Source organism: Sus scrofa, chromosome 13 (genome assembly GCF_000003025.6).
Source record: "Sus scrofa isolate TJ Tabasco breed Duroc chromosome 13, Sscrofa11.1, whole genome shotgun sequence".
In the NCBI taxonomy this organism is placed as follows: Eukaryota; Metazoa; Chordata; class Mammalia; order Artiodactyla; family Suidae; genus Sus; species Sus scrofa.
In genome coordinates this window covers 63,918,150-63,934,963 of record NC_010455.5, presented here as the reverse complement: position 1 = coordinate 63,934,963, position 16,814 = coordinate 63,918,150, and the positions used below count along the sequence as shown (strand labels likewise).

At 39.1% G+C, this 16,814-nt stretch overlaps 1 protein-coding gene across 11 annotated transcripts in view; it reads right to left on the bottom strand.

Annotated features, from left to right (window-relative positions):
- Positions 1–16,814, bottom strand: part of GRM7 (glutamate metabotropic receptor 7) — an 885,981-nt gene that overhangs the window by 269,019 nt on the left and 600,148 nt on the right. For all 11 annotated transcript variants that reach the window (XR_002338088.1, XR_002338089.1, XR_002338090.1 and 8 more), the window contains one exon: positions 12,401–12,540. Coding sequence is in view for 7 of the 11 variants with exons in the window: in XM_021071050.1 (XP_020926709.1) it covers positions 12,401–12,540 (140 nt within the window). In the remaining 4 variants the exon portion in view is untranslated. The remainder of the gene's footprint in view (positions 1–12,400; positions 12,541–16,814) is intronic.

The window sequence follows — 16,814 nt, the reverse complement described above, 5'->3', positions numbered from 1 at the left end:
AAATAACTTATTTTCAGGACCAGTTTTATCACTCAACTGGACTAAATCCTCTAATAAAACCAGAGTTAAGAAGACTTACTTCAAAACCCTCCTCAATGGATCCACTAATACAAAACTATAATATCACAGACTTTGCCCAGTTTTGATCAAACCTCCCCCACTGAAAGAAATGCCTTACTCCAGACCCCCAAAATATAAAAATATCTTTCTTTGATCTCCTTCTCCTGATATTCTATCAAGACTCGTTCAAGGAAGTGGCCCCCATTACTACAGTAAACTACAAACCATGACTTTATGTTATCAAATGGAAATTTTTGTAGCCATGTGAGGGAGTTTGCAGTCAACAATTTCCAAGTCTCAAGTTATTTACTATGATGTTCTACTGCTCCATGACCTTTTATAGACCAGAGAATGTCAGAGCTGGGTATACAACTAAGAGTGGAATTTCAAGTTCTTATAGAGACTTTATGCTTAACTTTTTTTAGGAACTGCCCATCTGGTCTCTTTCTCTGCACTTCTGCCTTGTCATTTAAAGAGAAATACTGCAACGAAAGCAAAATTCTCAAGAAAGTGGAGGCTAAACTAGGAAATGGGGGTCAATAGGCCTCTCAGACCCCTCCTGTGGAGTTTCTATCTACAGTGTTGGTGTCACTCACTCTTCTGTTCATCTTCAATCCTGACACCTCACTTGACAGGGACTCTGCTTATCATTAATTAGGGTTCTTAGTTCAGAGTTCTTCCCCAGACTTTTCCAGGTATGTGAGTAGAACATTCATCAAATAGATTAGCTCAATTAGATACTAAAGATGCATAAGAAAACTGCATAAAATTTTTACCTGTTTCCACAAATATGATTACTCTCTAAGACAGGCTCGAGGATATATTTTTCAACATGGGAATTAAGCAATATGTTGTAATAACTATAAATGGAAAGTAACCTTTATGAAATTTGTAGAGGTCTGTTAAAATTTTCAAGTTTTAAAACTTAAAAAAGAAAATTGGAAAAAAAGAATAATGAAAAGTAACATGGATTTTATATATTTCATAGAAATACAAAGTTATGTAGTAAAGAAATGTGGTTTGGCAAAATCATCTGCCGCTCTCTCACTCCTCCCTCTCAACAAAGATCCCCACATCCTAATTTTGTGACCTGTCACTATGTTACATTACACAGTAAAAGAGACTTTGCAGATGGAGTAAGGTTACAGACCTTAAAATAGGGAGATCATCCTGGATTACCTAGGTGAGCCCCATGTAATCTCATTGCCCTTCAGAGTGGAGGAGAAACTCAGGAGAGTCAGAAAGAGATGCAACTACGGAAGAAGAGACAGGAAACACTGGAAGCAGGAGAAGAGATTAACCAACCATTGCCAGTTTAGAAGATGGAGGAAGGGAGATACCAGCCAGTGTACCCAGACAGCCTCCAGAAGCAGGGATCAACCCATGGCTGAAAACAAAAAAAAGAGACAGCAATCTCACAACCACAAGGAACTAAATAGTGCCAAAGACCTCAATGAGCAGAAAACAAGCTTCTATGCTAGAGCCTCTGGAAAGAAGAGCCCTTGATTTTAGCCCAGCCAGACACCTCGTGGACTTCCAGCCTACAGAACTGGAAGATAAGCAATGTGTACTGTTTCACACAACCAAGCATCTGGTAATTACTTATGGCAGCAAGAAATATAATGACAAATATGACCACGGACCTCATATACTTTCTTATATCAGGGAGATTATTGCCATTCATTCTCAAAGTCTCCTTGTGGAAAAGCTGTTTTGCCTGATTTGACTTTATTTTAAATATACACTGGGATTGGGGTTCAGGGATAATAAATGATTTGCTTAAGAAACTTGGGCTTTCTCATGCCGTCCTACTTTTTAAGACTACCTCCTAGTGGGTTGAAAACATTTCAAATCCACTTCCTACATTTTCATTTTAATGGTCTGGTCATCACATTATTTCTGGCTTCCCAGGGCAAACAGTTGGTCAGAGGGGACATAAACTCATCTCTTTCCTTTTCTAATTTTAGATTAGCATCAAGAGATGAGAGTCCCTGAAGTGAGCTCTCTAAGCTAATCCTAAATATTATTTCCTCTTTCATATGTATTTCCTGAGCCCCAAACACTGTAAGTATATAAATACAACAATTTCCCTACAGAAGGTAGTTGTATGTTAATGAACAAGTAGTGATTTGCTGGAACACCTACAATGCAAACAAGAAATAATGGAGGTTCAAGCTTATCTAAGGCACATGTTCATGAAAGTGTATCAATAATTATAAATACTATTCATCTTCCAGACGTTCATTAGGCAGAACACAGTTATACAAAATTGATTAGTAGAAGAAATGCTGACAACACAAGTGTGATCTGCTTCTTTCATTTTCAATACATTTCAGAACATATACAAATACATGCTTTGAAACAAAAAACATTGTCTTCACTACAGAAGCCCTCTTCTGCAGGCTGTATTCATTGACCCTCTAAAAGAAACATTATTATATAATTATGATTATTTGGGGTCATTAACACTATTGCTATATTATTGTTGATTTAAAAAAAATTTTCAGAGGCCATATATAAAAAGTCAAACCTAAATGGAAACTGAATTAGTGGAAATAAGTTAGAATCTACTCTAAGTCTAGATTAGGTGAAAGAAATGATATGTCTGTAGGTGTAAGAAATAAGTGAGTAAGTGGAATTAGCAGGATGTCAGGCAGTGGGGGATAGTGGGGTCTGTGGTGACTTGGAGAACAGACACACTATCTGAAGTCAGAAGACCTACTCAGGTCCATCTTGCTGATGTTGCATGGGTTAAAGGCATACTAATGCCTGATCCTCTGATTTTTAAAGAAAAGCCAAAAATATAGTTATTCTTATGACATTTCATGATTCTGAGAATATTGGCAATGAATTAACTTTTTAAGCACATCACTGTGTGTATTCAGTTGGGGATCTCTAGTCTCAAGCAAGCAGTTCTACTGTATTGGATTTGTCCACTTCCTGTGTAAAACCTCACAGATTAAGAAATGCTGACAAATAGAAACACCTCCTGTCACTCTGGTCCCAGATGAAATGCCATCTTGTCAGAAAGGACTTCCTTGTTCTGGTTCACAGATCTAGATACTGGGCAGAGCCATGCTTATAAATCAGAGCCCTGTGATCCGAAGTCCTGTGCCATTTGGATTCTTCCTCTAATGTAGCCTTAAAAACTAGAGAGGCTGGTGACAGATGGAACCAACTTCAATGGTTTTGTTATGAATTCACTTTCATCAAATCAAACATAGCCAATGAGATGCCCACTTCATCCCTGGAGAATAGTACTCCCACCCATGTTGTCAAATAACCACAGGTAGGTTTCCAAAACTAAAAATCAATTGAAACAAAAGGAACCTGTCTGGTAAACCAAGGTTTTGAATGTCCCTGAATCATATGGAATTGCTGACAGCAGTAGAATTCTGTATAAATCATCTCCTCCATTCATGCAACAGGCACTGAAAATTATAAACCAAAAATGACCCCCCACCCCTAAATAATTTATAATATAATTCAACTGTTTGCTTACCTGCTCATCTATTTACTACAGAACAAACTGTTTTTATATGCTAAGCATTATGTTAGGTGCTGAGGTATAAAGAAAAACAACATGCAGCCAAGCACTGGAAACCTGACATTTTCAACAATTATGAATGATATGTTAAACTAAGAATATTAAATTATTATTATTGTTGTCATTGTAGCTAACATTTTTTGAATACTTATGAAGGGCCAGGAACTGTTTTATGTTATAAACGTTACTACATTTAATTCTAACAATCACCTTATAAAATTGGTACTATTGCAATCCTGCATTACAGTGAGTCAGCAGTAATGAGACTCAGATTCACCTAATCAGGTCAGCTGCAAAACCTAGGGTCCTAAATACCAATAACAAAGCCTAAATTATAAGAAAATAGCCATTAATTATTATGAGCAATAAGGTGATTCCACAAAAGAAGGCTTCACACTGAGGCTGAAGAAGTACTAGATTTTGACAATTTACCTGTATTTTCTCTTTGTCAATGTTGCTTTGAATATAGCTATCCATTACCTGATATCTCATGCAACACATTATAAATTATAAGCATGATAAGACTTTTAAAGCATTGTTACTGTGGCAATTATGAAACAATAGAGTGATTAGTAGTTTTACAGGCAGTATAAGTAAGTACTGATTTGGGGAGAAATAATTTGATTAAACAATGATTGCTGCAATCAACTGTACTTTTTATGTCTTTAAATGCCTATGAAAGCCAAAATTCTAACCAGGGTGAAAGATTCAATATTTAACAAAATCACAACTTTTAAAATTAATTTTTAATCATCTCACTTTAATAAAATCTGAAAAACAATCCTGCTTATTGAGAGAAAGCTAGCACTTTTTTTTTCCCCAAGTTAGACATATTAAACCATTTTTTTTTTAAATTTTTGATTGCTCTAGTGAATTAGAGTCTTAAATACAGAAATCATACTTAAATTGCCTTCATTTATTGATAAGGGGACAAGCTGGAGAGTGCCATAAATGGTTTCCAGTAGTAGTTTCTTAGGGTTCAAAGGATGTGACATGGACCTAATTTCCTGCTCTAAGTTCTGACTCCTCTTTGCTGGAAGTCCTTCTCTGTGGCCTCCAATGACTTCTGAGGGCCACACCCACTTCTGATAGGAGGTACTGGTGGCTTAGATTGGCTGGTAGACCTCTAGTGGTTCATCCTGATTAGACAGGCTTAGTTTACTACCCATCCCATCACTAGGGTCACAGTGGTTGGCTTAGGCTAAATCAGGTCTTGCCTCTGCACTTGGGAACTATCCAGGGCAGAGCACGTGGCTAAAAGGAAGGTTGAGTGCTCTTCCCATGGGAAAGAAGTGTGGCTGTTTGATATAGACAACATCTACTATAAAAAAGAGCCCATGCTAACTTGATGCAGTTTTATATATCAACAGAAAAAAAAAAAAAAAAAAAAGTTCTGCTCTATGTGCCAGGTACTGTGCCAGTAGATCTACAAAACAATGATTAAAACATGGATTCTACCTTTCCGGAGCTTTCAGCCTCTAGGTGGAAAGTATGCTCAATAGGAACAAACCACTTACAAAGCCACACACCCCTCAGAAGATCACAGAGTTGGACTAGGATACAGAATAGTGGTGATGGAGGTGCCAGTAAAAGTTGAGTGGTATTTATTCAGTCTTCCTTTGAAGAGACCGTGGAGCTCACTGTAGAAACTGCCTATTAAGAGCAGTTATTTTTTATTTAAACTTAAATGAACATATTGGTATTTTAAAGAATTTCAGTTATTTGAAAAATTAATATTTTAGGTGTATCTAAATTTCCCACTAATTGGAAATAAAGGAAAGATAGCAAAAATCACTTTTGTTTCTAATATGCATAACATATGTAAAGTTTATTCATGTCATAAATTTATAATTTTAAAGCATCTATCTTTCATTTCTTGCCTTTTTTCCAACATATCCCCATCCCAATTTTTAAATAATACTGCATTATTCATTTTAAAACATATTTTTTCATCTTGTTCATCTTGGAAACTAATTCTTACCCTTTAAATTCCAGTTCAAGTATAAGTCAGCACCTTAAATCCGTGCCTATCTAAATCCTGTAAGTGGAATATATCTATTACAGAACATGATCCTATTCCATGAACTCTTGAGTACTGGGGCCTGCCCCTCATTTCTTCCCAGCATTTCCACGAACTACATTCTTCCTGACACATTGGAGATGAGCAATATAAGTTTGCGGCATTATCCCATGGGTGCTTCTCTGCCCGAAAGAGTGTTTTCTGGAATCTCTGCATAAATACAATACAAAGCTAAGAAAACATATCAGAGTTATTTCTGTAGGGCTGGCAATTGGGAGAGTAAATGGCTTTGCTCTTTATGCTTTCCTTCCAATGAATTCTTATTTGTGCAGGAATAATCTAGCAGCAAACCACGTGGTCATCTCTTAGGCCACAGAAGAGGCAGAGCCTAGAAAAACTACTCTGACACTGAGATAAGTACACTATGACATTCTGTAATAGCACCTACATTCCAGAGGATCTGATACAGAATGGTAAGCATTCTGGTCCACAGCACTGGGATTATAAGACTCCAAAACTCTGATTTCTTAGCTAAGAAACTCATTTGCAATTACTGACCACAGAGAGAGCTCTCCTGAAAATTCCATTTGCTAGAGACATCTAAGTGGGGATTGAAAGAGTACCCCTGAGTCTTTGTAAATGAGAAGAAGTATACTTGTTACCTGAAATATTTTATTTCATTGACTCAGAGAAAGCAAACTACAAAACTAAGTTTTCCCAAATCCCACTTTCACAGAGCTTTTAACTCAGTCAAAATAATTAGAGCGAAAGTAATATCCTGAACAGGGTGATGGTGGGCAGGATACCAACCATTGGACAGGCTACCTGGACTATGGGTCTAGGTATCCAGGTGAGAGGACCAGAGTGTGTATCCTCTACTGATTTTTCTTTGTGATCCAATTTAGGTTTTACCTCATCTTAAGGAGTCCATAAAAGGCATCTAGAGAGTGACCTCCTTACAAAGCCAGTTATCTCAGTGCCACCCTTTGAATTAACCCAGCCTTTCACAGGTCTAAAAATGGCCATGCTCCTGGCTCATCCACTCATACTTTTAGGGTACATGCAATACCAAGCAAGCATTAACTACCAGATCCAGCTAAGGATTTGGGGGTAGTGTCTGCTCTTCCTACCATGCTATACTCTGTACAATAAAGAAGCACAACAATGTTCATATACATATATATATGTATACATATATATACATATATACATACATACACACACACACACACACACACACATATATATTTTTTTTAGGGTCACGCGTGTGGCATATGAAAGTTCCCAGGCTAGGGGTTGAACCAGAGCTACAGCCGCTGGCCTATACCACAGCCACAGCAATGCCAGTTCTGAGCCTTGTTTGCAACCTACAGCACAGATCGCTGCAATGCCAGATTATTAACCCACTGAACGAGGCCAAGGATCGAACCTGCATCCTCATGGATCCTAGTTGGTTTCATCAACCACTGAGCCAAAAAGGGAACTCCCCAATGTTCCTATTTAAAGCTAAGTCGAGCATACATCCCTGATACAGTTTCTACAATCAATTAATCAATTAAATAGAAAATTAAAAAAAATCCAAAGTATACACTGTTGGCCCAATTTTCCACGGAAATTAAACAGAACATTTTAAACTGGGTAATGTTTGGAATAGTTTGACTGAAACTGTATTATTTTCTATGAGTTTTTCAAGGCTTTGGGTTCCTCTACTGTTATACTCCCCTCCCTCCCTCAGTGTATTTCAGGGCCATTTATATGTTAAGAATTTACTTTTTTCTTTTAATAACTATGACCAAAAACTCTTTCCTGAACTTCATATCCATTTCATTTTGGCTCTCATGTATTTATGAAGACTAAATTAGGATTCTCAATTTTACTCCTCCCCGCCCAGCAGTCTCTGTAATTTCCCGTTACAGCATCCACAGGACTCCTCAGGCTACAAATATGGGATTCACTCTTGATTATTTTTCCTTAAGTCTCAGTATTGACTATTTTTTCTTAAATCTCAGAATGGATTCCATCACCAAATTAAATTTTTCTTCCTCTATATGTGTATAAATACATATATGTGTATACACACACACACACATATATTAAAGTACACGTTTTTAAACTCAGTTCCTCACGTCTCCACTATTACCACTGGTCTCTAAGTCACTGATACTAAAAGTCCATCAGTATAACACAGACTCCTTAGAAAGGCAAATATCTGGGCCTCCTTCTACTTCTAGGCCTTTCGACTCAGAAACTCTGAGGGTGGGCCCAGCAATCAGTGTGTTTATAAGTCCTCCAGGTGATTCTGTTGCACACTGAAGTCTTAGAAGACCTTCACTAAGACATTCTGTTTTAGTCAGACAACTGCAAGACACTTTTTTTTTTTTTTTTTTTTTTTTTTTTTTTTGTCTTTTTGCCATTTTCTTGGGCCGCTCTCGCAGCATATGGAGGTTCCCAGGCTAGGGGTCGAATCGGAGCTATAGCCACCAGCCTACGCCAGAGCCACAGCAACGCGGGATCCGAGCCGCGTCTGCAACCTACACCACAGCTCACGGCAACGCCGGATCGTTAACCCACTGAGCAAGGCCAGGGATCGAACCCTCAACCTCATGGTTCCTAGTCAGGTTCGTTAACCACTGCGCCACAACGGGAACTCCATAAGACACTTTTAATTAGTCTTTCTACTCCCATTCTTGTCCTTTCCTATTCATTTTCTTCCCAGCAAAGTAATTTTTTTCCTAAATCTGATCCAGTCACTCCTTTGCTCAATACTTCTTCATTGGCTTTTAAATGCACTCTGAATACAACTTTAAAAATATTAATCATCAGAGTTCCCGCCATGGTGCAGTAGAAACAAATCTGACTAGGCACCATGAGGTTGTGGGTTCAATCCCTGGCCTTTCTCAGTGGGTTAAGGATCCAGCGTTGCCTTGAGCTGTGGTGTAGGTTGCAGACTCAGCTTGGATCTAGTGTTGCTGTGGCTGTGGTATAGGCTGGCAGCTGTAGCTCTGATTAGACCCCTAGCCTGGGAACCTTCACATACTGTGGGTATGGCCCTAAAAGGACAAAAGACAAAAAAAAAAAAAAAAATGATCATGGCCTACCAGGGACTGCCTGCTCTGGCTCTCACCTGCTGCCCTAATGTCTCCTCCTACTCTTCTCTTCCCCTCCTCTCCCTTAGTTACACATAGCTTTGTCTGCCTCCTGACCTGCTTGGTGTGTGGCTCATCCTCCCCACATTGCCTGCTCCTCATCCAGTAGCCTCCTCTCAACCCCCATTATTCTCTCTCCTGCCATATCTCTTTCTACACTTCGGAATTGGTAACTCCATCCAAGATCTTCAATTATGCACAAACAGGGACCATGCTTGTTTTGATTTCTGTTGTATACCCATTTCCTCCCACAATGCTTATCATATGAGAAGGGCTTTTATAAAAATAAAATAAAAACTTGTTGAATGGCTAAGCAAATACAATTTGTATGAAGTTTACATGCCTAACAAAAATAAAATCAGTGTCAATCTTGGTCCTTAAAAATAGTGGACTTCAGGGAGTTTCTGCTGTGGTTTAGCAGATTAAGAATCCAACTAGTGTTCATGAGAATGCAGGTTCAATCCCTGGCCTTGCTCAGTAGGTTAAGGATCTGGTTTTGCCACAAGCGTCAGTGTAAATCATAGATACATCTTGGATCCCAAGTTGCTGTGGCTGTGGTGTAGGCCTACAGCTATAGTTCTGGTTTGACCCCTCGCCTGGGTACTTCCATGTGCTTCAGGTGTGGTTCTAAAAGAAAAAAAAAAGTGGACTTCAGAAGTCTTAGGTAATATCTTAAGTTGGTGATGATAGTTAGTTAATAATTTTTGTGTACAAGGACAAATTTCACATGCTAGAAATTGAACGTTCATGCAGGGTATTAGACTGGAAAATACAAAAGCTTAAAAGAGTCCTGAGAAACTCACATGTGTGTCATGGACCTAGATTCTCCATCTTTTGTTCTGGCTGGCCCATCTTTGCATCACAGATAACACCCATTTAAAACACACTTTGGGTACTCCAGCCAGGCTGTTCTACTTTGATTGTACTTTTGACTACTACTACCCCTGAGTTTACCTTATTTCTGTATATTCTCTTCTTGTTTGCAAAATGTAATTTGAGTTCAGGATATCTTAAGCTTCATGTTTAGTTTTGGCTCCTAGCATTAACCACTGCCATGGCTGGTACTTACTGTCTAGCTCCATCAATTCTCAGATTCTCAGATTTCAGATCACAGTCCTTTGGACACAGTTTTCCTATCAGCTCACTGGGATAGTGGACCACGAGAGAGGGAGGACTGGCGAAACACAAGTAAAGCCAGGCAGGACAATGTGCAAAGGTGATAAATGATCCATCATGGCTTCACCAACCACTGGCTTTATGCATAATCCTCTCTCCTAAAAGCTGTGACCAAAGCCTCACTGTCCTCAAGAAATCAATTAAATGTTCCACTTTCAAAAAGCCTTTTTCTTAATAATTTCCAAAGAGCCTCCTAAGGTAGATACCAATAACAGCTAATGGAATAATTTTTAGCCTTCATAAAAAATGTGAGCCATTTTCTTTCTTTCTTCCTTCTTTTTTTCCTTCCTTCCTTCTTTCTTTTTTTTTTCCTTGCTGTTTTAAGCATCCCCTCTCCTGTCCAATTAATGTGCCACAGCCATGGTAACACCAGATCTGAGCCACATCTGAAACCTACACTACAGCTGGTAGCAATATAAGATCCTTAACCCATTGAGCGAGGCTAGGGATTGAACCCACCTCCTCACTGAGGCAATGCCAGGTCCATAACATGCTGAGCCACAGCATTAACTCCACGAGCCATTTTCTTATTACAAATCTACATAACTGTCTATATGTCTATCTATCTATCTATCCTATTAGTACTGTTTCTATGAGAATCCATAGTAATACAGGGCCCTACCAGACAAGAGAAAATAGCGTATACTACTATTTCAAAGTAGATTTATAGACCCGAGGAAGCCTGTCTGATTTATAAACCCTACCCGATGTACCTGTCCACAACAACCCTTCTGAATGTCATACTCAGGCTCCATGCCATGTCAAGGGACCTGCTATGGAACTTCTTGAAGTATAACCTGGCCTAGCAAATTTCAGCAGATGAGGCCCTGTAGCACCCATGCTCCTTTGATTTATGCCACCAACCCCAGGCTCCAGGACTGGCCAATTTCAGCTCCTCCAAGGAGGGGAATGAAAGCAGGGCATGCAAGGTAAGCTGATTGCTGCTCTGGGCCCAGCCATGGTGGGGGGAGGGGGACCCTGGCCTGTGTGTTCTTCCCTCCCTGGGAAAACTGGTACATTCATTCAAACTGGTATAATCATTAATTTCAAAGAGGATCTTGTAAGTATTATTGGAAGCACATTATTTACTATTAAAACTGAAATATTAAGAAAAAATGAAAGCCAAATTTATTTATTTTTTATAATAGTTTTTATTTTTTCTATTATAGCTGATTTGCAGTGTTCTGTAAATTTTCTACTGCACAGCAAGTTGACCCAGTCACACATATATATATGCATTCTTTTTTCTCATATTATCATGCTCCATCACAAGTCCCCAGACATAGTTCCCAGTGCTATGCAGCAGGATCCCATTGCTTATCCATTCCAAAGGCAATAGTTTGCATCTATTAACCCCAAATTCCCAGTCCCTTCCACTCTCTTCCCCTCCCTCTTGGCAACTAAAAAGGGGCTGGAAAATTGTCAGCTAACACCTAGTCAGTTATATTCCAAACAGAACCACTTCAGGGGAATGTAAGTGATAAACAGACAAGGCCACTACATGACTATGGTGGAACAAGACAAAAGAAGGCTATTCTGCCATTATGTGTTAAACTAGTCACAAACCAGGAGGTTCTGCAATCACACAAATAGCATCTCTCTTTTCTAGCTCACGTGACTATCTTTTTTTTTAGTGATAATTCTTGCCCAGATCATCTCCTCCCATCTCCTAAATCAAAATCATCAAGACACCCAACCACCAAATTGTTACCCAATCCAAAATTGGTCCCTCCTTCCTGAATCCTTAGAATCACCCAACTCAACCCAAAATCTACAATGAATCTCCTCTGAACTCCTCACCCTAAAGAAGCTTTTGCTGGCAGAAGCTTGTTTTTTATGCAGCAAGTTAAATAAACCTAACTGTGTTTGACTACAGATGAGTAGCTGATGGTCTCTGGCTGGTGAACTTTGACATAACTTTGTGCAAGTAAACGACTACTCATTCAAGGTCACATTTTACAAAAAGAGGGAGAAGTTATGGAAAGTAACTAACACTGATGTTATCCAGAAAATCTCAGTATAAGCCAAAGTTACACAGTAAAATACATTAAAAAACAAAACAAAACAGTAAATAAAGGAGGTAGGAAGGAAGAGGGGAGGGGAAAGGAAAGAAGAGAAGAGGGGAGGGAAGGAGGGAGGAAAGGATGCAGGGAAGGAAGGAAGGGAGAACAACCTGACAAAGGGCAAGGTGCCATGAAACTACTAAAGCATTAGCTGATAACTTGTTTGTTAAGAAATCAGAGCCTCAGATTAAATGAGATGATTCACGCAGGTGCAGAGTATGAACTCCATTATTATTGGTTATCAGTCTCTGCTGATGCCCCTAACAAGTTGTATGCTCACTTGCAGGTGCTCACAAACATACAGATGAGAAATGGCTGACTGATGGAGCCTATTAAAAGTCTGTTCACACACCACACAAGCAAAGGAAGAGGAACAAGGAAAACTCACATTGAGCTGCAGCTCATCTGTCCATTGTCCGATAAGGCGGTATCCAGGGTTGGTGGTATTTGTGGTCTGGTACTGAAAGATGTCATAACGTCCGGGAGCGTCCCCATTCTTGTTAAACATGACAGGAGTGCCCGCGCTACCTGGGAAAGACAAGACAATGACAGACTTTAGAGTTAAACAAGATTCCTTCTATATCTTGTTCCCCAGGTAATGGTTTAGAAAACATGTGATAAGCAAGGTAGCTAGGAGGTAACCCCACTGTTTAATAGGTTCCCCCAAATTGCTCCTTGAAACTCATGGGCAAGTCATCACTTTGGTCTCCAAATGCTAATTATAGTTGGGAAAACTACCTGCTCCACCCTTTGTACAGTTCAATTTCTCACTAACTTGAAATATTTTAATCTACTCTGTCTTCTTTTAAAAATTAAATGTATTGTTTTCCAGAGAAAAATCTTGTTTTGTTGTCATTCTTCTTGTTATTGTTATGACTATTATTTTAGTCCCCACCAAACACTAAATTGTGCTCAATAAAGAATACATTTTACAGAGGAAATATAAGAGTATTGAAAATCAAACAAGTACAAAAGATCACTAAATACACACGTGGATACTAATTACTTTTAATAATAATTTTAGATGATTACTTCTAATTTGCCTTCTATGATAACGAGTCTAAAATGCTTAGCAGTTTGCCCAGTGAATGCTTAATAAACAATGGTTCTTTCTTAAATTCCTATTTGGGTCTTATTTTAAATGTCTCTCTTAAGATAAAACCAATTTTCTGGCACAATCAGAAATTAAAGTCAATTTAAATAAAAAGACTAAGGCATTTATTGAAGAAAAATTAAATATAAATTGAAAATTGGATATGAGTGATCAGTCCCTTAATATTAATGTATGGGACAAGTGGCAAATGATACACAGAGTACAGAGGTATGAGTTTTGGCTAGTTTCAGGAACAGTTACAAAGGAATCACCAAAATTTTGGTAACTGAGTACAATTACTCTTATGATTTTTGGGGATAGGAAAAAAAACACTAGATTCAGGGTGTGTGACTACTGCCTGCTTCATACATTAGTATTGGATCAATATTTTCAGCAGAAAACAGTGCCCTATTTCCTGCCTTTTACAGGGAAGTTTATAGATCAATTATAGGCTAAAATAGAATCCCTGAGAATAGAAGTTCATTTTGCCATTTTTTGGAGGAGGGGTGGGTTAAGTTTTGGTGATGAGTACAAAGTACTTTTGATAATTCCCATTAAAAATTTAAGATGCTAATAGTGGCAGAGCTCTGCATCTGGCCAGCAGTCATTAGCTTCTGCAGAATCTGGGCCAACATGGTATTTGCAGTAATGACATGGATGAAAGAAGAACTAAAGCATATGAACTGGACAGGAGAGAGGATGATTAAAGCAGTAAAAAATGATCCCTACACTTAAGGAAGTGGGCATGACACAGACTGATTCCACATAAATGATCACACAGTGCAAGAATGAAGTTAGAAAAAGGATCCAGAAGGAGGGACAATATACTGAGTGACAAGAGGCACACAGAGTCTCAATCCTGGGCTGAAAGTTAGCCCTGCTGGAAGAGAGAGTCCAATGTGTAAGGAAGGATACAGGGGCAGCTAAAAAGAATTCCACATAATCCTACAAGTGTCAGGCACAGAATTTTATGACACTTATGGCTATTTGAAGAAAAAGCAGAGCCTGTGGTAGGCTGCAGAATGGTCCAAGTCCTAACCCCCAGAATCTGTAAATGTCACTACACCTGGCAAAGAGATATTGCTGGTGTGATTAAATTAAGGTTCACAAGATGGAGGAGATTATCCTGGATAATATGGCTGGACCCATTGTAATCCCAGTGGCTCTTCTAAAAGACAGCAGGAGTCAAAGGAGGAAAAGCGATTTGAAAACAGGAGGTTGGAGTGACGCAAGGAAGGGGTCATGATCCCAGGAGTGTAGGTCACCATCAGTAGCTGGAAAAAACAGAGAAGCAGATAATCCCCTAGGGCCTCTTAAAGGAATCAGCCCTGCCTTCAATTTAACTAAAGCTCAGCAAGGCCTGTATCAGACTTCTCTTAAGTCCTCTCTCTATAAGAATAAACACAAGTTTTTCCTATTATTTTTCAGGAAGACAATCATATTCAGATATTCTCTTTTCTTTTTCTTTACATTGGACCCTAAGATTCATGTTGTGCTTTGCTATAATTCTACTCATTAAATAATATGATGTGAACTTTTCCTAGTCTTTGAGAAGAGAGGAAGAATATGAAAGCCTGGAACTCCAAAGAATCTCAGCCCAGCAGGTAAAGACTCATCAGAAAGTACATGCCACCATGGAGTTCCCGGCTCCATGGTTAACGAATCCAACTAGGAACCATGAGGTTGCGGGTTTGATCCCTGCCCTTGCTCAGTGGGTTAATGATCTGGCATTGCTGTGAGCTGTGGTGTAGGTTGCAGATGCGGCTTGGATCCGGCATTGCTGTGGCTCTGGCGTAGGCCAGTGGCTGCAGCTCCGATTCAACCCCTAGCCTGGGAACCTCCATATGCCACGGGAGCAGCCCAAGAAATATCAAAAAGAAAATAAATAAATAAATAAATAAAATGCTTAAAAAAAAAGTACATGCCACCTAATCTCTCTTCCTCCTTATACTCTTTATAAGGAGAAATGACTCCTGTACTGTCCTTTCCATTTTCATTCAAGATCATGCTTTAAAAAGTGAGACAGAAGAGCTGAATACTTTACCCAAGTGATGTGTAACAGTGTAGCATGTGGCTTTGACTTTTTGATGGATTTATAATGCAACTGGCATTTGGGGAGCAGTTGTTTTTCCCCCAGACAACTTTTTTAAACAGCACCCCTCGACTTCTTGAAATAGAAATAGAGACTGTGTTCCATGAACTCTACTACCAAAAAAAAAAAAATCAAACAAATCCAGAGAAAATAAAGAAGTTAACAAAGGAGAAGAAATCATCTGCATAAATCTCCACGAAGCATCAGGGCCAGAACAGAACGCAAGGGTCCTAAGGTAAAGGAAAGAAGGCCCCTTAAAAGATGGGATGCTGAGAGGATAGAATGGGTCAGAGTACAAAATTTCAAGTATGAAATCTTCCCAGACAAGAGTATTTGAGGGAATTCCCCCCCCCCCAGATCAAGAAGGATTTCGGATATAGGTTGCTCAGATGATGTAAGAGTCTTCAGCATCAAAGTAGCTACCTGACAGGTTTTCTCTTCTTTTTTTTAACCCCACCAGGCACACATTCCAGAAACACTGCATTGATTCATGTTCCAATTATTTTTGGCTGCTCAACAAACTACCCTAAATTGCAGTGCTCAGGAAAAAAAAAAAAATGATAAGCTGTAGTTTGCAATTTGGGCAGAGCTTGGCAGAAACAGCACCTCCTCTGGTCCACTAACATCAGCTGGGGCAGCCTGAAGTCACAGATCTGCTGCCTATCAGCTGCCTATCAGCTGTGACCTCAGTCTGGGCTGCAGCTAGAACAGTCTGGGCTGCAGCTAGAACAGCTACATGTAGCCAGTCCTTTAGTATCTTGGCTTCCTCCTAACATGGTAGTTGTGTTCATAATAAAAAAAAAAAATCGCAAGAGAACCATGCAGAAGTGCTATTATATCTTATGCCTTAAAAGTCACATATTGCCACTTCTCTTTTTTCATCCCAATAATGTGGCTCTCAGTGAGCCTTATGAAAGTCACTTAACTAAATCAAAAATGGGCTCTTTGGTTTGTTTGTTTGTCTGGTTCGAGTTTGGTGTTTTGCTTTATAAAACTGTTCAGCTCTGCCATTAATGAATGTCACAGGACACTGGAAGTGTCCTGCCTCCATATGGCAGAAAAAAATGTCCTCAAAGAAAAGGAGATTACCTTGATCAAAGAGCATGATTACATTGATGACAGAGAGAGAACCAACTGGCCCTGCCTATGAGCTCCCACAGAGCCTGTGTTCTAAGATGGAATAGCAGGAATGTAGTAAGCCTTTCCTCTCTGATGCTTGATAAAAGTCAAGGGATCAGGCCGAGCAGTTAGGTACCCTAGGTACCAATCAGATCATCATCACTACGTAGCTGTGTAATTTTGAACATCATGACACTTAGTTTCTCTGCAAATCAGTTTTCTTACCTGTTTTTTTAAAAAAGGAAAATAACAGTATCTAAGCCATTTGGTATTGTGAATATTACGGAAGCCAACATACAAAGAGTACTTAGGACCACTTCTGGCACACAGTAATCATTTGATAAACATAGGCCCTGTGACCAGTCAGAAGCTCAGCAACTCTGGCTCATCAGTGGCAGTGGATAAGACCACCTTAGCAAAATGAGCCTATAAGCATTGTCTGGAAGAAGAATCAGAAGAGAATCCAGGAATATTCCCAAAATAATCATTTTTGTTACT